Source organism: Hemiscyllium ocellatum, chromosome 3, assembly GCF_020745735.1.
Source record: "Hemiscyllium ocellatum isolate sHemOce1 chromosome 3, sHemOce1.pat.X.cur, whole genome shotgun sequence".
Classification (NCBI taxonomy): Eukaryota; Metazoa; Chordata; class Chondrichthyes; order Orectolobiformes; family Hemiscylliidae; genus Hemiscyllium; species Hemiscyllium ocellatum.
The window spans coordinates 128,281,338-128,307,870 of NC_083403.1; the positions used below are offsets into that span (position 1 = coordinate 128,281,338).

The 26,533-nt window shown below is 39.8% G+C and overlaps 1 protein-coding gene across 1 annotated transcript in view; it reads right to left on the reverse strand.

Moving 5' to 3' along the window:
- Positions 1-19,876: 19,876 nt before the first annotated feature.
- The window catches only part of LOC132835976 (protein disulfide-isomerase A6-like), a 65,300-nt gene continuing 58,643 nt past the window's right edge, over positions 19,877-26,533 (reverse strand). Inside the window, exons 8-11 of the mRNA XM_060855151.1 lie at positions 23,389-23,526; positions 22,477-22,564; positions 22,312-22,384; positions 19,877-20,039 (exon numbers count right to left, since the gene is read on the reverse strand). Coding sequence (XP_060711134.1) covers positions 19,877-20,039; positions 22,312-22,384; positions 22,477-22,564; positions 23,389-23,526 — 462 coding nt within the window. The remainder of the gene's footprint in view (positions 20,040-22,311; positions 22,385-22,476; positions 22,565-23,388; positions 23,527-26,533) is intronic.

The window sequence follows — 26,533 nt, forward strand, 5'->3', positions numbered from 1 at the left end:
TAGTAAATATTGATTTGGAGGTGTAGGAACAGAGGAATCTGGGTGTATATGTCATCATGAGGATGATTCACATCCCCAGGGTACTTGAAGTAAACATTTAATTCCAACTTTTCTTTTAAAGAAGATTGCTAAAGGCATAAGATGAATGTGGATATCTATCTAGAACAAACATTGTTTGGTAGCAGTGTCTATGGAGAGAGATACAGAATTAACAATCAAGTCCAATATGACGTCTTCAGAATTTATTGGACCTCCAGTCTCAGCACTGTCTTTGACTGAGCACTGCCACTGCCATATTTTTTGAAAACTGCTAACAGCAAGGTGCAGAAGTTTGATTCTCCAGCAAAGTTTGATTTTCCTTGTCTATTGGTTCGCTGCTGACTGGCACAACTCTCCTTAATTGTCTGCCCATGATTTCTGCTGATAATAGTTTTAAAAATTCACTTGGTGGGATGTGAGAATTGCTGTCTGACCAGCATTTATTGCCTGTCTCTAGTTGCCCCTGAGAAGGTGGCAAGCTGCGTTCTTGAACTACTGTAGTCTAACTGCTGTGGGTTAACCCACAATGACATAAGGGAGGAAATTACAGGGTTTTTACACAGTGACAGTGAAAGAACAGCGATATATTTCCAAGTCAAAATGGTGAGTGGCTTGGAGGGGAACTTGAAGGTGGTAATGTTCCTGCTATCCTTGTCTTTCTAAATGGAAGTGATCATGGGTTTGGAAGATGCTGTTGGAGGACTTTTAGTGAATTTCTGCAGCGCATCTTGTAAGTAATAAGCACTGCTGCTACTGAGCATCGTGGACTGAGTTGGTGCTTTGGATGTAGTGCCAATCAAGCAGACTGCTTTGTCCTGGATAGTATCAAACTTCTTGAGTGTTGTTGGAGCTACATTCATCTAGGCAAGTGGGGAGTGTTCCATCACACTCTTGGTTTGTGCCTTGTAAATAGTGGATAGGCTTTGGGGAGTGAGGTGACGAGTTACCAGCCGCAGTATTCCTAGTCCCTGACCTGCTCCTGTCGCCACTGTGTTTATGTGGCAAATCCAGCTTCTTGAATGTTATTGAAGCTGCATCCTTCCAGGCAAGTTGGGAGTATTCCATCACACTCCTGACGTGTATCTTATAGATAGTGGTCAAGCTTTGGGGAGTCAGGAGGTGAGTCGTCCGTCATAGGTTTCCTAGCCTCTGACCTGTTCCTGTAGTTACTGCTTTTGTGTGATGATTTCAGTTGAATTTCTGGTCAATGATAACTCCCAAGATATTGATAGTGGGGGATTCAGTTATGATAACACCATTGATTGCCAAGAGATGGTGGTTAGATTGTCTCTTATTGGTGGTCATAGCCTTGCATTTGTGTGGCATGATTGTTAGTTGCCACTTGTCAGCTGAAGGCTGGATATTGTCCAGATCCTAACAAAAACCGAAAGAACTGCAGCTGCTACAAATCAGAAACAAGAATCAAAATTGCTGGAAAAGCTCAGCAAGTCTGACAGAATTTATGGAGAGAAATCAGGTCAATTGACCCTTCCACAGAACTGATGGTAGCTAAGAAAATGTCAGTTTATATGCTGAAGGGGGTGAGGGGCTAAGGAGTAACTGATAGGTGGGGATGGAGCTCAAAGAGTGACAAGAGTAGTTGGACAGACAAAAGAGTGGATAACAATCTGGCTAGGACGGGTGAATAGTTATTAATGGGGAATGTTAGTTGCTAATTGTTAGTTTGTATGCATGCTGTCTGGGTCTTTCTGATTTCTGCTTCCATCACAATTTGAATAGCTTCTTCCAAAGTTAAGCCTTCCTTGGACTGTAATAAATCTGACAAAATTTTATAAATAATTCGAATAATAATTCTGTATATTGTGAATTTTGATTTTGAAGCTCCATGTTCCTGGGTTTCCACTAATCTGGACAGATTATTAATAAAGTTATGTATCAATTCTCCTGGAAGCTGCATTCTTATATTTGCCTATGCTGTCTCAAACTGTGTGATTATAGAGCTTGCTAGGCTCTATACCATAGCAATGTTGTATTATTTCTGTTATTTCCTTGTCTTTTCAGTGCAGTATTTCTATAATACTCTATTAAATTCTTCAACAGCGCTTTAAATTATATTATGGATTGCTTTGTAGTAATTTACTGCTTTTAAGCTTTTAAAATCCATTTCTGAATCTCTGTACTCTATTTGTGGTACTTGCCATATCTACCACAGTGTGGTACAGGATATGGCTTGTTTGAGATAGTTTACTGCCACCAATCTTCCTTTGTCTTGAGTCTATCCAGTGATTTGTGGTACAGATTATACCACTGCAGAAAATCTTAAGAAGAGGCACTGTCTTAGTTAACAAGAATGTCAAATAAATGACAGCTTTAAGTACAATTACATTTTGTCAGAATTATCAGGACACTAGAGAAATGCCGCAAAAATTAGAGTGGAATCCCTGTCTCCACTTTAAGTTCTGGCATTGAGTCGAGCATGCTCTATAGTCAATTTGAGAAACCATTGGCAAATACAAGAATGCAGCTTCCAGGAGAATTGATACATGCATGATGAGATTAGATTCACTACAGTTTGGAAACAGGCCCTTCGGCCCAACAAGTCCACATCGACCCTCTGAAGAGTAACTCACCCCCCATATTTACCCCTAAGTAATGCACCTAACACTATGGGTAATTTACCATGGCCAATTCACCCGACCTGCACATCTTTGGATTGTGGGACGAAACCCACATAGACACGGGGAGAATGTGCAAATCCACACAGTCAGTCACCGGAGGTGGGAATTGAACCCGGGTCCCTGGTGCTGTGAGGCAGCAGTGCTAATAACTGCGTCCCCGTGCCGTGATGTTGGTAGAGTAGTGAAGCCAATATCTCATGAATATTAACCCTTTCAGAACCATTATATTCCATAACAGTTACAGTGCTGAGTTCTGTTTAGACTGGTAGCCTGACTGTTGCTGGTTTATTCTCTCTGCCCAATAAAATATTTGTGGCTTCCATGCAGAATTACCATAGCTGCATTTCATCTCAACAGGTCAATGCAAGGGATTATATGAGCCTTAAAAGGGAGTCAATTTTGTTGTTGTATGTTGATTTCCAATGATCCTAGTACACACCCTTCAGGCTTCTTACTGACAAGATCTTTTCACCAGCTCCAGTGTCAAGACCGATTTTGAGTGTTTGCCAATTTCTGTTTGAAGTCAATGTTGAAACCCTTCCCTTTACAGGTTTTAAAAGATTAATAATATAACAAACAGTTGAACAAGGAATTGGGTTAAGTGGTTAATTGATTGATTAGATTATGGGTTTGTGAGCTGCTTTCTTATACTGCCATGATTTGGAGGAGCTGGTGTTGGACTAGAGTGGACAAGGTTAAAAATCACATAGCACCAGGTTTATTTGGAAGCACTAGCTTTCAGAGCGCTGCTCCTTCATCAGATAGTTGTGGAGAATAAGATCATAAGACACAGAATTTGTAGCAAAAGACTACAGTATCAAGAAACTGAAATGATATATTGTGAGTGTGGAGAGTGTATGTGTCTATGCATATAAGAGAGACCATGAGAAAGAGGGTCTGCATGAGAGTGTGAGTATGTAAGCGTGTGTGTGTGTGTGTGAGCATGCGTGTGCGCGTGCGTGAGAATGTATAGTGTAGTGGGGTCACCTATAGTGTGACATGAATCCAAAATCCCAGTTGAGGCCATCCTCATGGGTACCGAACTTGGCTATCAGCCTCTACTAGGCCACTTTGCATTGTTGCCTATCCTGAAGTTCACCTTGGAGGATGGTCACCTGAAGATCCAAGGCTGAATGTCCCTGACTACTGAAGTGCTCCACGACTGGGAGGGAACACCCTTGTCCTTTGATTGTTGCGCGGTGTCCATTCATCCATTTCGTAACATCTGCTTGGTCTCGCCAATGTACCATACCTCAAGGCATCCTTGCCTGCAGCGTAAGAGATAGACAATGTTGGCCAAGTCACATGAGTATTGGCTGAGCTGAGGCTGATAGCCAACATTGGTACTTATGAGGATGGCCTCAACTGGGATCTTGGGTTCATGTCACACTACAGGTGACCCCACTATACAATACACTCGCGCTCACACACACACATTCTCACACACTCACGCAGACCCTCTCTCTCATACACACACACACATATACCCTCCACACTCACACCACGCATACACCCTCTTGCAGGCTTATACTCCATCATACCCACATGCACATTTTACCAAGCTTTCACACACACACACAAAGACACACACTCTCACGTGGACTCATACTCACATGACACATTCACACCCTCTCTCACACATACACAAATACACAAACACACACATGTAAGTCTATGAGATGAATTTGTATTTGCAGAATTATATTTGTAGATACATTCTATGTTGCTCAAAAAATGTACAATCTGCAGGCAATCAATGCAGGCAGTCAGTACATAATATTTAGTCAATTCCACTTTAGAAGTAGAACCAGTCTCACTCAACATTGGGATACTGACAGACTCTGACCTCGCACCTTTATTGCATTGTCTGAAATGAGATGTCACCTTTGTTATAAAACCTTAAGTTATCTTGACTTAAGAGAAGTTGACTTAAAAGAAGTTCTGGGATTTACATATTAATGAACCGAAACGTGCAACCCATTCTAAAAGATGAAAAGCTTAATAATCCAGGTTTGTTTAATATATCATTTCAGTTTCATGACACTGTAATCTTTTGCTATAAGTTCTGTGTCTTATGATCTTATACTCCACAATCGCCTGATGAAGAAGCAGCGCTCTGAAAGCTAGCGCTTCCAAATAAACCTGTTGGATCAGAACGTGGTATTGTGAGATTTTTAACTTCTTATATTGTGGAGGTTAGAAGTAGTAGGCAAATTAATATTAAGGTATTATAGTAAGGTTAAGATTTAAAGTGGATGACAGTTTTGAAATAAATACTGTATTCATGCTCAATTTCTTCCTGGCATGATGGGATACTTAACCGAAGTTGGATTTTGAGAATGTTAGTTCAGCAGGTATAATAATTGCTTGTTTTAGGCACATTATTCATTCCTGTGCAGAGCAAAGAATAAAAGGGGACCAGAAGCCAAACAAGACAGCTTAGTCAGCATGGACACTAGCATATGCAAGGCTGGAGGTTGAGATAACAAGGGCATATGTAATGTTGGAAATCTCAATCATATACTTTAATGCTATATATTGAGAAGTTTCTTTGCATAATTGAGGCTTTCTCTCTTGTAGATGTTCAAACAAAACCTTTGCTTTCCTGACTTATGCAGACTCAAGAGTGGTCATTTTTAACTAGAACAGATCCATGTGGTGTGTTTTTAGATAGGTAGCTCCAGAACTTTGAACAAAATGCAGGAATATCGTTCCAGTTATGAATCAGGATGGCCTGCGATTTGAGTAGGTACTTGCAAATGATGGTGCGGTCACACATTTACAGCTCTTCTAAGTGGTAGAATGAACAGGTTTAAAGATGCTGTTGAAAGAACCTCGATGAGTTACTGCAGCTGATTTTTTTGATGGTACATACTGCTGCCACTTTGTGCCAGTGGTCAAGGGAATTCATTTTTCTGGTGGTGAAAGGGTGCCAAACAAGTGGCTATCATCATACTCATCCAGCCAAGTGTAGAATATTCCATCACTGCCTGTCTAGTGTTTTTTTTACAACTGGTGAAGAGGGCCACAGAATTCTCAACACTTGAGTAACTCTTCCATCCACAGTATTTAAATGGTTACTCAAATTAAGTTTCTAGTGAACCCCCAACAGGCCAAGAAGCCAATCAATGTCTGAATGCAGTAGTAGAAGCTCAACTGGAGGTCAATGCTTTCGTGATTTTAACCAAAATCACTTGCATCAGTTAAGTTCAAGACAGGCTATTAGATGAAACATGGCTGAGTGTGCACGAGGCAGAAAAATTGTATTCATTTGTTTTGAGACAGTATAATTTAGAAATTTATGGGCAAGGAAAGAAAAGTTCTGTAGTGGGAAGGGATTCAAACCCTGAAGGTGGGGATTGACAATGCCTCCAGTGGGATGAATCTTTTTTCAAATGTACCTTTCTCTTGATATGAAGCAATAAACTGGACTCTAAGACTACATAGCAATACAAAGATGATGCTGATTGGTAACTCAAGTGTTCACATACATTCCAGCTCTGCAGCATTCTCAGATGTCATCTGATTCCAATATAAGCATAGTATTTTGAATATTTAACAGCATTCCAGTTTGAGACACATGGTTATATTTTGAACTATAAAATACATCAAGTAAATGGGACTTGATATATTGCAAGTGGTTGATAGTTTGTAATTTACAGGAGTGTTGCTTGTTTGGTTTTGCCATGAAATGTAAGTTTTGAAGGTGACTATCATTTGAGGGCAACCTCCCTTAGATGAAAACAAAATATAAATGTCTGAACAGATTGCATCTATTGTAATATTTGGTATATTATAGTTTGGGGTTACAGTTGTTAATCATCTAAACCAAGAAGTATAGAGTCAAAGCTCAAAGACTTGAAAAAAATGCTTGATTTGTTTGAAAATAATTAACCTTTAACTAGGCCCATATCTGTAAGTTTCAAGTGAATAAGAATAACTTACATCCTCCGTTTTGGGGGCAGTCCAGTGTTTCACTCTTATACTTTTGGGTAAAACATCATTTATTGGTGTTCTTGAAACATTTCCTATAGAGAGTCTTCTATATATAAGAAATAATTAAATCAGATAATTACTTTATTGAATTAGGAGAGAACTTGTTCACAAATGTTTTTTTCATTTCACAGTCAAAATGTGTAAATACACCAGACTCCTTTTTTAGTGTTTAAGGTATCAAATAGCCATTATTTCTAGAAACAACACAATTAAAATGCACAATTTTGATTCTAACTTGAAAGGCCTGGTGTAAAGAAAATGGGTTACCATAACAAAAACTCAAGTTTATAAAATATTTACAGGTAAAATTCAAATCTATACCCTAGAATAATGTCAACACTTAGTATTATTACGGTATATAACTGAGAGCAACTTATGTTTATATGCACGGTTAAATGTGTAAATATTGATGTTTCTGTACTCTCAATAGAAAAGCAAATAAGGATACTAACGTAGTTTTCAAAGATGGACTCAAGATTTACTGACTTGATGTGGACTTCAAAGTACTTTGCACAACTCTCACTGCAAAATTCAGTCAAAATTACCACTTTGATCAGTCAGGAATAATGAAAAACAAACAATTGTTACTAGTACAGGACTTGCGTATTGCATTCATCAGGACAATTTACAAGAATACTAATTCAAGGGAAAACTAAACAGTCAAATGAGCTCTCTTTCCTTGCTCTCCTACTTAAGAAATCAACCCAGGGGTCTTCACTACTGTACACTGCAAACCGAATTTGGTCAGTAAACTATCAACATCCTGAGGTATACTATTGACCAGAAACTGAACTGAACTAGTCAAAAAAGTACTGTGGCTGTAAAAGCAAGTCAGAGGTTAGGAATCCTGTAGCGAGTAACTCACCACCTGTCTTCTCCAAAGCCTGCCCACCACCTAACAAGTCATGAGTGTGATGGAATACTTCCCACTTGCCTGGACGAGTACAGCTCCAAAAACACTCCAGATGCTTGACACAATCTGGGACAAAACAGTCTGGTTAACTGGTACCACATCCACTCTCTCACCACTGACAGTAGCATCAGTGTGTACCATTTACAAGATGCACAGCAGAAATTCACCAAAACTCTGTAGACAGCACCATCCAAACCCACAATCACTTTAATCTTGTAGGACAAGAGTAGCTGATACATGGGAACCCCATCTCCTGCAAGCTGCCATCTAAGCCAGTCACCATCTTGGCTTGGAAATATGTTACTGTTCCTTCAGTGATGCAGGATCAATATTCTGAGGTGGCCTCTATAGATTCATTTTGGATATACTTACAGGAAAATGGACTGCAGTGGTTCAAGAAGGTATCTCACCATCATCTTCTCAAGGGCCAACTAGGGATGAGCAGTACATGCTGGCCCAGTCAAAGCAAATGTTGGGATTCCCACAGTTCCACATGCTTATAAGATTGGTTTTATTGGCAACCTCATAAATAGAGCCAAGCCATTTGTTCACCATGTTCAATGGATACTGAAATAGAGCACATCAATGCCAATGCCAATCTGAGGAATATCAGCTACCCTGATCAGATCCTTTTTGCTGGATATTGTGCAAACTCATAAAAGGCCCCAAGGAGGGCCTAACAAGTGCCCTGGTTATCTCAGATTACTGTGAAAGGGTAAGGTTTCTTGAATTTCAGTAACAAGTTAAGTAGTTGTTTCACACTGTTGCTATAAAAGCAACAGGAATAGCGTTTGCCACTCAACAGGATGCTGCCTTCAAACCAAAAAGATATTCTGCTTACCACACAAATGAGTAATATGGTAAATGAATTTCAATGCTAGTGTGATACTAGATATGAAGGTTGTAAATCCCAAAGACTGGCAAATCCTTTTCGCTGTTCACATCAAGTAATATACTGACCATCCTTAAATAGCTCTTGCTTGCAAAACTGAACAGTATTCAACACTACATGTGATTAGAGTCATAGAGATGTACAGCACGGAAACAGACCCTTCGGTCCAACCAGTCCATGCCAACCAGATATCCCAATCCAATCTAGTCCCACCTGCCAGCACCCGGCCCATATCCCATCAAACCTTTCCTATTCATATATCCATCCAAATGCGTCTTAAATGTTGCAATTGTACCAGCCTCCACCACATCCTCTGGCAGCTCATTCCATACACGTACCACCCTCTGCATGAAAAAGTTGCCCCTTAGGTCTCTTTTATATATTTCCCCTCTCACCCTAATCCTATGCCCTCTAGTTCTGCACTCTCCGACTCCAGGGAAAAGACTTTGTCTATTTATCCTATCCATGCCCCTCATAATTTTGTAAACCTCTATAAGGTCACCTCTCAGCCTCCAACGCTCCAGGAAAAACAGCCCCAGCCTGTTCAGCCTCTCCCTGTAGCTCAGATCCTCCAACCCTGGCAAGATCCTTATAAATCTTTCCTGAACCCTTTCAAGTTTCACAACATCTTTCCGATAGGAAGGAGTCCAGAATTGCATGCAATATTCCAACAATGGCCTAACCAATGTCCTGTACAGCCACAACATGACCTCCCAACTCCTGTACTCAATACTCTGACCAATAAAAGAAAGCGTACTAAACACCTTCTTCACTATCCTATCTACCTGCGACCCACTTTCAAGGAGCTGTGAACCTGCACTCCAAGGTCTCTTTGTTCAGCAACTCTCCCTAGGACCTTACCATTAAGTGTATAAGTCCTGCTAAGATTTGCTTTCCCAAAAATGCAACACCTTGCATTTATCTGAATTAAACTCCATCTGCCACTTCTCAGCCCATTGGCCCATCTGGCCCAGATCCTGTTGTAATCTGAGGTAACCCTCTTCGCTGTCCATTACACCTCCAATTTTGGTGTAACTGCAAACTTACTAACTGTACCTCTTAGTAAGTATAGTTACTTACTGTCCAATCCAATCATTTATGCAAATGACAAAAAGGAGAGGGCCCAGCACCGATCCTTGTGGCACTCCACTGGTTACAGGCCTCCAGTCTGAAAAACAACCCTCCACCACCACCCTCTGTCTTCTACCTTTGAGCCAGTTCTGTATCCAAATGGCTAGTTCTCCCTGTATTCCATGAGATTTAACCTTGCTAATCAGTCTCCCATGGGGAACTTTGGTGAACGCCTTACTGAATTCCATATAGATCACATCTACTGCTCTGTCCTCATCAATCTTCTTTGTTACTTCCTCAAAAAACTCAATCAAGTTTATGAGACATGATTTCCCACGCACAAAGCCATGTTGACTATCCCGAATCAGTCCTTGCCTTTCCAAATACATGGACATCCTGTCCCTCAGGATTCCCTCCAACAACCTGCCCACCACCGAGGTCAGGTTCAGTGGTCTATAGTTCCCTGGCTTGTCTTTACCGCCCTTCTTAAACAGTAGCACCACGTTTGCCAACCTCCAGTCTTCAGGCACCTCACCTGTGACTACTAATGATACAAATATCTCAGCAAGAGGCCCAGCAATCACTTCTCTAGCTTCCCACAGAGTTCTCGGATACACCTGAGCAGGTCCTGGTGATTTATCCACCTTTAACCGTTTCAAGACATCCAGCACTTCCTCCTCTATAATCTGGACATTTTGCAAGATGTCACCATCTATTTCTCTACAGTCTATATCTTCCTTATCCTTTTCCACAGTAAATACTGATGCATAATATTCATTTAGTATCTCCCCCATCACAAAGGACACCTTGCTGGTCTTTGGGTTGGCCTATTCTCTCCCTAGTTACCCTTTTGTCCTTAATATATTTATAAAAACCCTTCGGATTCTCCTTAATTGTATTTGCCAAAGTTATCTCATGTCCCCGTTTTGCCCTCCTGATTTCCCTCTTAAGTATACTCCTACTTTCTTTATACTCTTCTAAGGATTCACTCGATCTATCCTGTCTATTCCTGACATATGCTTCCTTCGTTTTCTTAACCAAACCCTCAATTTCTTTAGTCATCCAGCATTCCCTATACCTACCAGCCTTCCCTTTCACCCTGACAGGAATATACTTTCTCTGGATTCTTGTTATCTCATTTCTGAAGGCTTCCCATTTTCTAGCCATCCCTTTACCTGCGAACATCTGCCTCCAATCAGCTTTCGAAAGTTCTTGCCTAATACTGTCAAAATTGGCCTTTCTCCAATTTAGAACTTCAACTTTCAGATCTGGTCTATCCTTTTCCATCACTATTTTAAAACGAATAGAATTATGGTCGCTGCCCCCAAAATGCTCCCCCACTGACACCTCAGACACCTGCCCTTATTTCCCAAGAGGAGGTCAAGTTTTGCACCTTCTCTAGTAGGTACATCCACATACTGAATCAGAAAATTGTCTTGTACACACTTAAGAAATTCCTCTCCATCTAAACCTTTAACACTATGACAGCCCCAGTCGATGTTTGGAAAGTTAAAATCCCCTATCATAACTACCCTATTATTCTTACAGATAGCTGAGATCTCCTTACAAGTTTGTTTCTCAATTTCCCTCTGACTACTGGGGGGTCTATAATACAATCCGAATAAGGTGATCATCCCTTTCTTATTTCTCAGTTCCACCCAAATAACTTCCCTGGATGTATTTCCAGGAATATCCTGCAATTGGACAACATTTGGTGGACAATCCTGAGTTTAAGAATGATTATGCTGACTCACAATTTATGATTGTAAAGAGAATGGGTAAACATACCAAACCAGCACACAGTAATCCATGCATGGTTTTATCAAGGCTCTGAATATGTTAGTTTAGTTGACTGGACAACTGATTTGCAATGCAGTGATGTTAACAGTGGGGGTTCAGTGTGGCTGATGTTACCATGAAGAACCCTCCTTCTCAACCTCTCCCCTCGCCTGAGGCATGTTAACCTCAGGCTAAACCATGACCAGTCATCTTTCTCTAATGAAACATCAGCCTATAGTCTGGCAGGAGCATGGCAATGTTTTCTTATATACAATTGCAGTGAGATATCTTTACTACTATAGTAAAATCATCTTGTAATAATGGTCAATATGCTATTTGACTTGATTATTATAGTGCATTTAATAATTCCAAACAATTTTAAATTGTTAACACAATCTCACAGGCTTCATTTTACAATAGCTGAATAGTTTATATTTTGGTACATATAGGTTATATCATGTGGATCCTTGGATTATTGTCTTGTGGATATCAAGTATTCTAAGATGCTGCATTTGTGCATTCAAATGTAGGTAAATCGATTTTGTTTCACTTTATATAATTAATGGCTCAGTTTCCTTTTTAACTTGTAGCTTTACGATATAATCAGAAATAATAAAATGGTTAAATTGTTTATTTCAAGGATGCTACCGCAAAGAACTGATGCCATTTTTATGAAGTGTAGGATATTATAGGCAGCAGCTTGTGGATATGGGGTTTAATCAAACATCTGTATGTCCCTGAAGTAATTGCAGCATTTTATTTTAATTCTAAGTGACTAGATACAGCCGTAAATTTATGATTGTGTTAGTCATGTCCAAATTATATATCCATACAACTAATGTTTACTTTTTTGTTATAATTTTACCTTCACTGTATATTTCTTTAAATAGCCAAATTTACCAATAAATACAAAAAATAATAAATTAAAATTATTTCAATAGTTCATCCTTGATAACTACAAATTATTCAGGACACTTATTATGAATGAATAGAATAAGCAGAAAACCAGATCTGAATAGTAGCTGCAGGCAGCTCATAAAGTTCCATACAACCACTTCAATGACGGCAATAAAAATTAGACCAGTATTTATTTGCTTAAATTACTCCTGGTTTACTAATATCCTTTACAGAACAGAACTGCCATTCTTACTTAGTCTGGTGTATATGTGACTGATGCCAGACCCACAGCAATGCGATTAGATCTTAGTTGCCCTCTGATACGGCTGAGCAATCTGTTCCATTACATAAAACCTCTACTTCAAAATTGCACAAAAAATTGTACAAATCATTTGAAATCAACCCAAATTAACAGAAATCACAGGTGCATTGAATAATACCTTACAGCCAATGTCTCAGATTCCTCTATCAAAATCTCTGGACACATCCACCAAAATGGCAGCACAGTGGAATGCAGTCAAGAGGGAGAGGCCCTGGGAGTCCTCAACATCAATTCTGGACTCCATGAAGTCTCATGGCATCAGTTGAAACAAAGGCAAGAAACGTCCTGTTGATGAGCAACTATTGCCCATTGACAGCTGATAAGACCATGTTCTTTCATGTTGAATACCTTTTAGAAGAAGTATCTTGAACAGCAAAGGTACAGAATGCATGATAATGGGTACTTCAATGCGTATTACCAAGAATTGGTTAACAGTATTTCTACTGATGGAGATGCCAGCCTGATCTTGGAATCCATGGTAAGAAACCAACAGTGAGGTACCACAATCCACTGCAAGAACTGATTACTGCACAGTCCTTGTGGAGACAAGTTGCAGCATCAAATTGAGCGCTACCACATTCAGAACAGATCTAGCAGTTCATGGCTAGATTATCTCCAAGACACTAAGTGCCATCAGTATTCAACATTGTATTCAACCATCATATGTAATCTCATGGTGTGGTTTTCTTTCTTCACCTCACCATAACCATCAAGTCAAAGGATCAACCCTGGTTCAATGAGGAATGCAGGAAAGCACGCCAGGAACACTACCTAGCATATCTAAATATTTAGGTGCCAACATAGATTCAGGACTAAACACATGGCATGCAGTAAAAGTAGCATGTCATAGATACAACTAAGCAAATCCATAACCAATAGAGCATAGCTCTATGATCCTGCCATGGCCAGTTGTCAATAGTGATGAGCAATGGGAGGAGGAGCCCTCTAAGAATCCCCATTATTAATGATAGGGAAGGCCAGCACATCAGTACAAATAAAGGCTCACGTTAATCTTCAGCCAGAAGTGCTGAACAGCTGATCCACCTTGACCTTTTCTTGAAGTCAAACAAATGAATTCAAAAGAGTAGGTCATTTGAACCTTTCCTGTTCCACCATTTGATAAAATTGTGGCTGTTCTCGTTGTCATCTCGACACTTTACTTTCATTTCTACCCCCATAACTTTTGACTCCCTTGTTAATCATATATCTGACTCTACCTTAAAAATATTTAATGATCCTACCTGCACTGTTATGTGGGGAGAGAACTCCACAGACTCATAACCCTTCTGAGAGAAACAAATTCTCTTCATCTCTGATTTAAATCGGAGATACTTTGTTTTGTATTTTGTCCCCTAGTTGTTGTTTTTAGTCTTTACCATAAGGAGAACCCACCTTTCAGCTTCCATCCTATCAAGTCCCTTTAGAGCCTATGCTTCAATTAAGTAGCCACTCATTTTTCTAAACTCTAAGGAATTCAGGCCCAAACTGTCCAGCCTTTTATTAGATAACCCCTTCATCCAAAGAAGTCAGTGAATTGAATCTTCCCAGTAATGCATCTTATGATGTAATTTCTTAAGTGATCTCAAAACAATGTCTTGTACTACTTTAACAAAGCTTGGCTGCTTTTATATTCCATTTCCTGAGCAATATACATCAAAAGTCCATTTGCCTTCTTAATCACTTGCTGTGTCTGCTTATGATCTTATTGTGATTCATATCTATGCATCACAGATGCTAGTCTTCAGCCAGTTTGATTAACTTCATGTAATATCAATAAACAGCTGAAGGCCCTGGGTAAGGCAAAAGCTTTGAGTTTTGACAATATTGTACTAGCAGTACTGAAGAATTGTACTTTAGAAACTAGTTAATGCCTAGACAGCTTTTTCCAATTGAGCTAAAACACTAGTACTTACCTGGCAATATGGAATATTGCCAATGTATGTCATGTCCTCAGAAAGCAGAACAAATCCAATTCAGCCATCAATATATACTCTATTTTCAGGAAAATGATAGAAGATATTATTGACAGGACTGTCAGTGGCCCTCTATCAGCATAAACTGCTTACTAACACTAACTTTGAATTCTACCAGAACTACTCTGCTACAGACCCTTTGACCGAGAATGAATATTGTCCTTATCTTGCTAAATTTGAAAATGGACTGCTTCAATATCTGAGGAACCATGAATAGTGCTAAACATTGCATATTCATTCACAAACATCCCACTTCTAATCTTGTGCTTGCGGGAAGGTCATTAATGAAGCAGCTGAAGATGTTTAACCTGAGGGTCTCCTACAGAAATTGCCCAGAGCTGGGGTGACTGACTTGCAACAATCACAACCATCTTCCTAGATGTCAGGTATAACTCCAACCAGCACAGAGTTTTCATTCTGATTCCCACTGACACCAATTTTGGTGGGGTTCTTTGATGCCATTCTTGATCAAATGCAGCCTTGAGGTCAAGGACGGTCACTCTCATCTCACCAATGAAATTCAGCTCTTTTGTCCATGTTTAAACTAAAACTGTAGTAAGGTCAGGACTGAGTGATCCTAGTGGAACCCATTTTGGGTATCAGTGAGCAGGTTATTGCTGAGCAGTTGATGACATTTTGTATCACTTTATTGATGATCAAGAGTGGGCTGATGGGGTGGTAATTAGCCAGGTTGGATTTGTTGTGCTTTGTGTGTATGTGACATAACTGAACAATTTTCTGTATTTTCTGGTAGATGCCAGAGTTGTAGCTGTACTGGAACAGCTTGGCGGTTAGGGGTGCAGCATGTTCTGGAGCAAATGTCTTCAGTATTACTACCAGAATGCTTTGTAGTATCCAACTGTTTCTTGATTTCACATATTGTGAATTGAATTGGCTGAACCTGTGATGTTGGTAATGGATAATCTATTCTAGCTGAAGATTGTCACGAATGCTTCAGCTTTATCTTCAGCACTAATATGGATGAGGTTCAGGATGGGGATATTTGTGGAATCTCCTCCTCCAGTGAGAGGTTTAATTGTCCACCACCGTTCATGACTGGATGTGGCAAGACTGCAACATTTAAATCTGTTCTGTCGGTTGCGGGATCGCTTAGTTCTTCCTATCACTTGCTGGTTAAATTGTTTGGCATGCAAGTAGTCCTGATTTGTAGCTTCACCAGGGTGATACCTCATTTTTAGATATGCCTAGTGCTGTTGCATGTTGTCATGTATCTTCTTAACCAGGGTTGATCCCTTTATTTAATGTTAATGGTAGAGCAGAGGATATATAAGGCCATGAAGTTGCCGATTGTGGTGGAGTACAACTCTGCTGCTGATGGTCTAAAGCACCTCATTGATGCCCAATCTTGAGTTGCTAGATCTGTTCAACATCAATATTATTTACTACAGTGATAGTGTCAGAAATCGCATGACACCAGGTTATAGTCCAACAGGTTTACTTGAAATCCCAAGCTTTCAGAGCGTTCAAAAAACTTGTGATTTCAAACCTGCTGGACTGTAACCTGGTGTCGAGTGACTTCTAACTTTCTCCATCTCAGTCCAACACTGGCACCTCCACATCACACTGATAGTGCCTCACAACATAATGCAAGGTATAACCAATGTGAAGGCGGGACTTTAATTCCACAAGGATGGCGTGGTGTTCACTCTTAACCATACTGTTCTAGATAGATGCATTTGCAGCAGATGGTTGGTGAGGCTGAGTGAAATATGTTTTTCCTCTTGTTGGTTCCCTTAGGGACATTACTGAACCAGGCACATTGCCTGACAATCAACAGTGATTTTATAGTTATAATTATATTGTTAATTCCAGATTTTTATTGAATTTAAATTCAACCACCGATTATGGCGGGATTCAAATACAGTCAAACAGAAATGAAACACAGTCTTGAATTCTGGTTTACAGAACATTAACATTCTGTTTGCAAAAATGCCACTTCAACACACCGTTTTCCCTGGCCAACATCTGTGTCTCATGCTTACTGCAGGGCTCCAGCAAGGCTCAGTGCAAGCTAGAAAAACAGCAACTCATTTTCCATTTGGGAACCATGCAGCATTGAGATCAATAAATTTAGAACCTATACACCACCTTCCAAGTCCTTATGCCCACTCCCACACATGGGCATCTTTCAGCCCAGCCAATCCATTTTAAAGTATTTAAGATCTCCATTATTAGCTTTTCATTCTCCTTGGCATATGGTCATTCATCCCTCCATCCATCCAACTGGCATTCTCTCTCTGTGTCTGGTCTCAATCTCTGCCTAGCTGCTCTCTCCCCGAACCATTTTTCATCACACATACTACCTTTTCTTGGCTATTACCCAGTCTGAAAAAGGGTCACAGGACTTGGAATGTTAACTCTGCCTACTCTTCATAGGTGCTGCCAGACCTGCAGTGTTCCTAAGGCAATTTCTGTTTTTCTTTCAGATTTCCAGCATATGTAGTTCTTTGCTTTATTTAGCCAAAGAATATTATCTGGATTTTCTTGATAAGCAAGGAGGTGAAAGGTTAGTGGGGCAAATAGTATGTTGCATAATTATATCTTATTCAAGTTGGAGCAAGCTCAAACCAAAAGAGAAAATGCTGGAAAATCTCAGCAGGTCTGGCAGCATCCATAAAGAGAGAAAAGAGTGGACGTTTGGATTCTAACTGACCCATTGTCAAAGCTAAAAAAAAGGGGAGAAATAGGGAGGTATTTATACAATGCTGAGAGAAGGTGAGTCATGGCTCCAGAAGCAAAGGTAGCAATAAAGAGATGATAATGACAGTGCATAGAGAGATTATAGGGAAGTTAGGAGCTGTGAATGACCAAGACTGAAGCCAGTGCTGTGTGACAAAATATGTGGGGGATGGGGGGGGGGGAAGGGGTGAAGCAGAGGCAAAATGGAAAACAGGGGAGAAGGGTAGCAAAAGGGGGAGGAGGAGAGAAAAGGTGATGAGAGAGTGGGGGGCAAGAGAAAGAGAGACAATTAAGAAATAAGAGGTACAGAACAGTGAAAAAAAATTTTAAAAAGATAAATAAAATAAATGAAATAAAATTATCTGAAGTTGTTGAGTTCAATGTTGAAGCTGGCAGGCTGTAACGTACCTAATCGGAAGATGAGATGCTGTTCCTCCAGTTTGCGTTGAGCTTCACTGGAACATTGCAGCAGGCCAAGGACAAAGGTGTAGCAATGGGTACCCGCATGAGTCCTAGCTATGTCTGCCTTGTCATGGGATATGTGGAACATTTCTTGTTCCAAGCCTACCCGTGTCCCCTTCCACAACTGCTTTATCGGTACATCGATGACTATTTTGGTGCGGCTTCATGCTGTCGACCTGACCTGGAAAATTTCATAAACTTCGCTTCCAGTTTCCATCCCTCCATCAACTTCACCTGGTCCATCTCCGACACCTGCCTTCCTTTCCTTGACCTTTCTCCATTTCCGGCAATAGTCTATCAACTAATATCCATTACAAGCCCACTGACTCCCACAGCTATCTGGACTACAGCTCTTCTCACCCTACGTCCTGTAAGGACTCTATCCCTTTCTCTCAGCTCCTTCGCCTCCAACACATTTGTTCTGATGAGGCCACTTTCCAAAGTGATGCTCTTAATATGTGCTCCTTCTTCTCCAACCGTGGCTTCCCACCTACAGTTGTTGACAGGGCTCTCGACAGCGTGCGGTCCATCTTCCATGCGACAACCCTCACTCCCTCCCTCCCCTCCCAGAACAAGGATAGGATCCCTCTTGTTCGCACCTTTCACCCCACCAGCCTAGCCTTCACAAGCAAAGAATAATCCTCCGCCATTTTCGTCAACTCCAACATGACGCCACCACTAAATACATCTTCCCTTCCCTCCCCCTGTCTGCATTCTGCAGAGATCGTTCCCTCCAGGACAACCTAGTCCACGCCTACATCACACCTAATACCTCTCCCATCACACACGGCACCTTCCCATCACATCTAACACCTCTCCCATCACACACAGCACCTTCACATGCAATCGCGGAAGGTGAAACACCTGCCCCTTTACCTCTTCCATGCTCAACATCCAAGGCCCCAGACACTCATTTCAGATTAAGCAGTGTTTCACTTCTACCTCTTTCAATTTGGTCTATTGCATTCGTTGCTCCGAATGTGGTCTCCTCTATATTGGAGAGACAAAACGCCGACTGGGTGATCGCTCTGCTGAGCACCTTCGGTCTGTACGCAATCAGGTCCTGGACCTTCCTGTGGCTTGCCACTTCAACACACAATCTTGCTTCCATGCCCACATGTCTGTCCTTGGTCTGCTGCAACATTCCAGTGAAGCTCAACGCAAACTGGAGGAACAGCATCTCATTTTCCGATTAGGCACGTTACAGCTTTCAGTCTCAACATTGAATTCAACAACTTCAGATAATTTTATTTCATTTATTTTATTTATCTTTTTTAAAATATTTTTTTCACTGTTCCGTACCTCTTATTTCTTGATTGTCTCTCTTTCTCTCGCTCCCCACTCTCTCATCACCTTCTTCTCTCTTCTGCCCCTTTTGCTACTCTTCTCCCCTGTTTTCCATTGTGCCTCTGCTTCACTCCTTCTCCTCCCCTCCCCCCCCCCACCCCCATCCCCCACATATTTTGTCACACAGCACTGGCTTCAGCCTTGGTCATTCACAGCTCCTAACCTTCCTATAATCTCTCTATGCACTGTCATTATCATCTCTTTATTGCTAACTTTGCTTCTGGAGCCATGACTCACCTTCTCTCAGCCTCGTATAAATACCTTCCTATTTTCCCCCAATTCTTTAGCTTTGACAAAGGGTCAGTTAGACTTGAAACGTCAGCTCTTTTCTCTCCTTACAGATGCTGCCAGACCTGCTGAGATTTTCCAGCATTTTCTCTTTAGGTTTCAGATTCCAGCATCCGCAGTAATTTGCTTTCATGGAGCAAGCTCAAGGCCTACTCCTGCTCCTAATTCGTATGTATGCTAATTACTTTGGGAATCTAGTTTCAGGAGTATGAACTGTCCCACCCAATCAAACGGCTTTTGAATGATTAGTGCCTTGATGTTTGGTAAATTGGTTGGTAAACAATGCTGCTGTCAGCCTGTTGTCAGTTCTACTGCATTTGGAAGGACATTGTGAAGGTAGCAGTGATGGCTGTTTAACAGTATTTTGAAATATTTGTTGCAGATTGCCTCAATCTCTCAAGTATATATGCACTTCTTCTGCATTCTTTTCTAAGAACTAGAAATTCTTACATAATAGAAAACCCAAAATTGAACACAATTTCTGATTAAACCAATCTAAAACATACATACACACACATATATATATATAAAAATATACACACACAAAGGTTTAGATTTTTACCTAAAAAATTCAACTATTCCAAGTTCACTGAATGAACCCTTCAAGAGTACCTTCTTTTTCCTCCTTGAATCAATGGCTATTATGGTAGGATACATAAGACCACCAATACCCAAAGCATTTTCTAGTCTCGTCTGATCCCCAGATTCTGTCCACAGCCAGCTAAAATGGAAGAAAGCATTTTAGCTATACAATGTCATTCAACACGAAAACCATTTTTCTTTCCCAATTACATATTGTCACGCGTAGTAAATATCCGGGTAACTGGATATGAATATTTCAGTTGAAGATCGAAAGGAGTTTTAGAAATTAAAAGGCTGTTCCCAAATGACATTAATTGAAGATTTCTTAAATAATTAGGAGTGGTACTATGATTCCCTTGCTTTTACATTTAATTTGGGCTTCAGAATTGTTCCTACAATCTGAAAGAAGACTGTTTTTGCACTAATCTTTAAAAGAGTAACAGGTCAGAATTTGGGCATTATAATCAGTTGGGTTAATATCAGAAATTTGTTTGGCAGTGATAGGGTTATTAGAGACTTGCTTGTGACAAACAAAGCCATGCCATACCATCCTGATTCTAAGGAAGGGTCACCGAACCTGAAACATTAACTCTGATTTACCTTCATAGATGCTGCCAGACCTACAGAGCCTTTCCAGCAATTTCTGTTTTTGTTTCTGACCATCATCATATTAGTTTAATAGATATAAAATACACATTTGGATTTTTCAAAGAGCTACAAGCAAAATGCCACATAATGGATTATGATACAAAATTGTGTCTTTTCGGGATTTGATGGGTAATTAGTTGTACTCTCCTAGGCAGAAAGTTGTGATTAATGGTAGTTATCAATGTGGAGTAGTAGTCTCCAGCTGGGGTTAATATTAAGACCTTTGAATTTCACAATCTAAACAAGTATAGAGAGCATTCTGAGAAGTGTACACCTCTGTGTTAACTCAACATTGCTACAAATATGCAGTTTTTGCTTGAAGCGTTTCACTGCCTAAGCACAAAACTAAACATTTTTACTTACTTAAGAACTTTCATTGCTCTAAGGAGGTTTTAGGCCAATCTAGATCTTATAGCATGCTCTGAAAACTCTGGCCATATTTTGTCAAATTCCACGAGAGTAGCTGAGACAATCCACAATATTCTAAAAGTCAACAACATCCCAAGTAACATAAACCACAACATTCTAAAAGAGGTCAGTCTGTCTATTTCACAATGTTAAATTGTACCAAATGCAATCTTATGAATTCTTCCTCACGGCTACCTCTGCCAATCCGACTAGCCGATCTACAGGAAGAGTAAAGTTACCCATGATTAATGTACTTCTTTTAGATATATATCCTCATCATTCCCTCATTTATTGTTTGTTCCACATCTAACTACTGTTAGGGGTCCAAAACTTCTTTTTAAAAATTCATTCATAGGATGAGGCCAGCTGGAATTGCTCAGAGGACAGTTAAGTGTCAACCAGCTAAGGATGGCAGTTTCTATTAGATTCTTAGTTCCAGATTTTGTTTTTATTGAATTCCAATTCTGCCATGGTATGTCCCGGGAATATTACCTGGGTCTCTGGATTAACAATCCGGCAATAATACCACTAGGTCATCGCCTGCCTTAATACCACATGTCTTCTTCTCCTTCTTTTTTCATATCTCTACCCATCTGAATGACTCCCTGTCACAAGGTGTCATGGTCAGTTTTCTCATCCTTGGAGGCTGATGCGCTGGCCTTCTTGAGGCTGAGCATGTGTGTGGATGCTGCTGGATCCCACATAATCAAACAGAAGCTAAGGGTTGTGCAATAGGGATAGACACTTAAACATCTTGGTGGTAAGGGGACGACAGCACAGCCAGCACATTGGTTAGCATGACATGGAATTTTCAGCATAACCACATAAGTAATCACAGTTCTATCCTGCTACTTCAAGAAACATCTCTTCATGGGATGAGGAATGACAGCCACCTGTCTTTGCCTTCTTCTCCCTATTGTGTGATATTTTCTCCTGCAAGAGATGGAGGGATTGAGTGAGATGAAAGTATCTGAAAAAGCTATTAGTAGTGGTGCAAGAGCAGGAAAGGTAGGGAGATGTTCCCAGAATGCTTAGGAAGTAGAGAGAGCAGGGTGAGTGGTTTGGGGATGATGGTGTGGGCAGGTGCAGTTGAATGCTGTATGAAATGATGAGAGTTGGAGATTATTAGCCTTGGTGGAAGATGCATGTGGTGGCAGAGCTTGTGAGTCTGGAGATCCTAAAATAACACTTCACCAAAAAAAATGGGAAAAATCAGCCGATATAATTATTTGCTAAAGGTTGGAGAGGATAACTTGGTAGAGACTTTTCAATTTGCATGACAATTTGTGTTAATGCTGTTCTCACTGTAAACTCAACTATTCTTTACTTAAAAAGTCCAGGTGGAAGTTACTCACCCCCACTTTTTATTTCTGTATTTGTCTGCTATTTTCACCAGTAAGGTCAAATAATCAGCTCTGCCATTAGACCCTGGAAAGGAAAAGTTAATTAAAAGGTTAAAGGGGCAATTTGCATTAAAAATAATACAGAAAATACATAACACATTTCATTTGATCATATACCTGTGTCAGAAATATGGGGCAGCACAGCAATAATACATAGTAGTTGATGATTACAAGTTGTCTTTAAGACTTCTTCACTGAGCATTTGCTGAAAAAAAAAACAAAAGAGGATATATGAGATTAGAATACTTACATCGTGGAAACAGGCCCAACAAGTCCACACCAACCCACCAAAGCGCAACCCACCCAGACCCATTCCCCTACATTTACCCCTTCACCTAACACTACGGACAATTTAGCATGGCCAATTCACCTAATCTGCACATTTTTGGATTGTGGGAGGAAACCGGAGCATCCGGAGGAAACCCACGCAGACGAGGGGAGAATGTGCAAACTCCACACAGACAGTCGCCTGAGGCAGGTATTGAACCCGGGTCTCTGGTGCTGTGAGGCAACAGTGCTAACCACTGTCCCATCGTGCCACCCATACTAGTCTAAAACAGATACTCTATACTTCACAGTATCATTATTTCTTTAGTGATTTCAGAAATTCAACATCAATCTCTTCAAAAAGGCATTTAATGGACATTTTAGAAGGAGATAATTCAAATACTTTAAAAAACTGGTCAGAAACTTGGAAACGATGATCCTAGTACTTTTCTAGGAGCTCAGGCAGCATCCAGGAAGCAGGAGATGTTTTGGGCATAAGCCCTTCACCAAGAATGACAGAATGACGAAGGGTTTATGCCCGAAATGACTCTCCTGCTCCCTGGATGCTGCCTGACCTGCTGTGCTTTTCAAGCTCCAACATTTTGACTATGATCTCCAGCATCTGCTGTCCTCACTTTCTCCCAGTAGGATAGAATAGCTTATCTATGTTGGAAAATTTAATATTTTGTCATTCACAAAAAAACAATCAGACTTATTTTGGGTGGAGATATCGTGGTTCTTTTCCTAAGTCAATGCTCTTACCTCAAATGGTTTATATAGTGGCATCTGAGCATACAAATCAAGACCTTTATCAATAATGCCGGATATAGATGTTTCACCGTGATAGTCAACAGTTTCGTTGTGTGTTTGAAATATTTTAATTGTTGGAACTTGTTGAATCTATGAAGCAATAATATTTTAAATTAGCTTGGAATTAATTATACTTAAGATCTGATACTTCATTTGACACCAAAATAAAATCTGCTAAATTGAAAATAACGTTTTGAAAGTGCAGAAAATCCAAATACAGAAATCTTAAGTGGCAATTTTCTTACGTAATTTTAAAACTTGCACGTTAGAAATATGTTATCTACTTCTTTGGCTTTAGGTTTTGTGATTCATGATTCTGACCAAAGTCACCAACTGGAAAAATTGCCATCTCACCTACACGATTGTAGCATGTGCCATATTACTTCCTCTTTCTTCACATTGCTGCTTGTCTCTGTTTTCAGTAGGGGACTAAGCAGTATTTTGCAGTGAAATAAGTGGCGCAGTCAATGGGTTCTTTTTAAAGGCAAACTGTCCCTCTTAAAGAGATACAGCAATTAATTATATTGATGGGTTTTAATTAACAAAAAGTTGAACATTCAGGCAGAGAGAAGAATCTGGATATCATGAATCATGCTGGAGGTTTTATTTGTGGAGCTTGGACAAGAGACCTTCAAGGACCACCCTCAACATTGCCCAGGAAGTTAATCAGTTGCTGCTGAATCAGAATTGGCAATTAAATATGCATGAAATAAACTTTTAAGTGGATACTGGAAGAAAGAAAGTCAGGATAATATTGGAACAATATATTACTCTCTTGTTAAATACAGTTTAGTAAATTTCTATGTAGAGAAATGGCCCAAGTAGAATCCCTTAAAACTTATCTGAAGAACAAGGCAAAACTGCTGTTTTGCAGGTCACTAAATATTGAAAAAGATGAGATGGATGCACATAAATCAGAAAATGTTGTATTAACAAAAGAATTGCAATTGTTCCCCAAAGTGTTTAGATATAGAAACTAGTCAGTTTTCAGTGAGAGAGCATGTAAACGAAAGTGGATGGCCTGCCCACCACCTTCCCAATCCATTTCATAATGGTGGATGGGCATGCAGCCAAATCAGTAGCCTGTCAATTATATTTAAATAAATAATTAAGAATCAATTGAACTCGATATTATCCAGCCCACATCACAACACAGTTGGCATAGGTGGTTGGGCAGAAGTGGGTGGTCCTTTTTTTAATAAAAGAAAGCTTTTAAAACAACAGAAAGGAAGGGGTACAATATTTTGAGACTGTACTTTGATCATCAGACACATCCCAAGAAGATACTCCCCAAAATTCCTTCCAGACTGGCTATACTTCAAAACCCAATACTTTCCCACCAGTGAGATCAGGTAACACTCTTCACCTAAAAATGTTTGACCTAACTCACCAGGACCATTAGATCTCCTTTGTGGGCCTGCCTGCAACTGATGGCATCCACTAGTGAGTTGTGGCATTCCGCCCACTGTTAGTGCTGCTAATCATTCAAATCGACTGGCAATTTCAGAGGACGGGTCTTCCTATCAAGTTGGGGGTTGGATTCCAGCTCACTAGCATGTCAGCCAATTTCATATCATGGATTAAAATCTTGAGTTGAGTGATTCCTTTTCAGAACTTACTGGACTCAAATTGCTAACTGTTTTCCCTTCAAGCCGCTAGACCCATTACACTTCTTCGGAAATTTCTGTTTTTGACACTTCTTCATTTTATCTTGATTTATGAGGTTATGTTATTCTGACTTTTCTTCCTGGTGGGGGTGGTGCAGTCCTGTCCATAATTTTCTGTCCACAGACTGTATTTATTTCAAGGTGCTGATAGAAGCCAGACAGCAAATTCATGAAGTATTGACAATTATTATTTAGAAAAAAAGACTGAAGTGATATCAGCACTATGAAAATAGACTAACATGGTATCTGTTTTCGAAGTATGAACTAGTGGAGGCAAATATGGAAATATTATTCTTAATCAATGCAGTTATTTTACCTAAAATGAAGGAGAAATTGAGAATCTTTTGTACAACAATAATCAAGTTGACTGCAGTTAGCATGAATTCAAAAAGGGAATATGGACTGACTATCTTCCTCAACTTTTTTCAAGAAAGCAACACTCTCAATGAACGGCGAAAAGGTTTATGGTGCTTTATGTTACATTAAATTCCAAACTGATATTGATAAAGTTCTGTATAAAAGACTTTTAATTAATTTCAAAGTTACTGGTTACTGGTTACTAAGTTTTAAACTGAGTTTTTGACCAAACATCATGATGATTTAGTGTGAAGTCCAAGTGGTATAAAACTCTTGCAGTTAACGGTTGTTTCCCCAAGTTGCATTACTAGTTTTGTATTAGTATACATTCTAAATCATTTTGCATAAAAAAAAGTAATAAAACTGGCCAAGCACATCTATCCAACTGACTTGCATTAATCATCTTACTGAGTCATAGAGATGCACAGCACGGAAACAGACCCTTTGGTCCAACTTGTCCATGCTGACCAGATATCCTAACCTAATCTAGTCTTATTTGCCAGTACTTGGCCCATATTCCTCTAAACCTTTCCTATTCATATACCCATCCAGATGCCTTTTAAATGTTGAAACTGTATCAACCTCCACCACTTCCTTTGGCAGCTCATTTCATACACGCATCACCCTCTGCGTGAAAATGTTGCCCCTTAGATCCCTTCTAAATTTTCTCTGTTCTCTGCAAAGTGAAGTATGTTGTAATAATAGAGGCTATCACATACCATTGCCTTACACTAGTTTAAATTTGAAGGCCACTGTTAAATATCTCCTGTTTGGACACTGACAGTCATATCATCATGAAGCAATTACAGGTGTGTGATGACATTTTTGATCATCCAAACCCTTGGAGCTAAATCTATTGTTATGCCAAGAAACAGGAGGACATTACAAATTTTTAAATGAACATTTTTATAAAAGAACATGATTGATCTTTAAAATGACTGTCACAAGTAATCTGACTTTTGGAACTACAAGTCAGCCAAGTTTCTAAAAGTGGATTACAACGAACCTGTCCCTTATACTATACTGGCCATTGTCGGGACTTACTTGAAAGAGCAAGAATAACAAGACTTCAG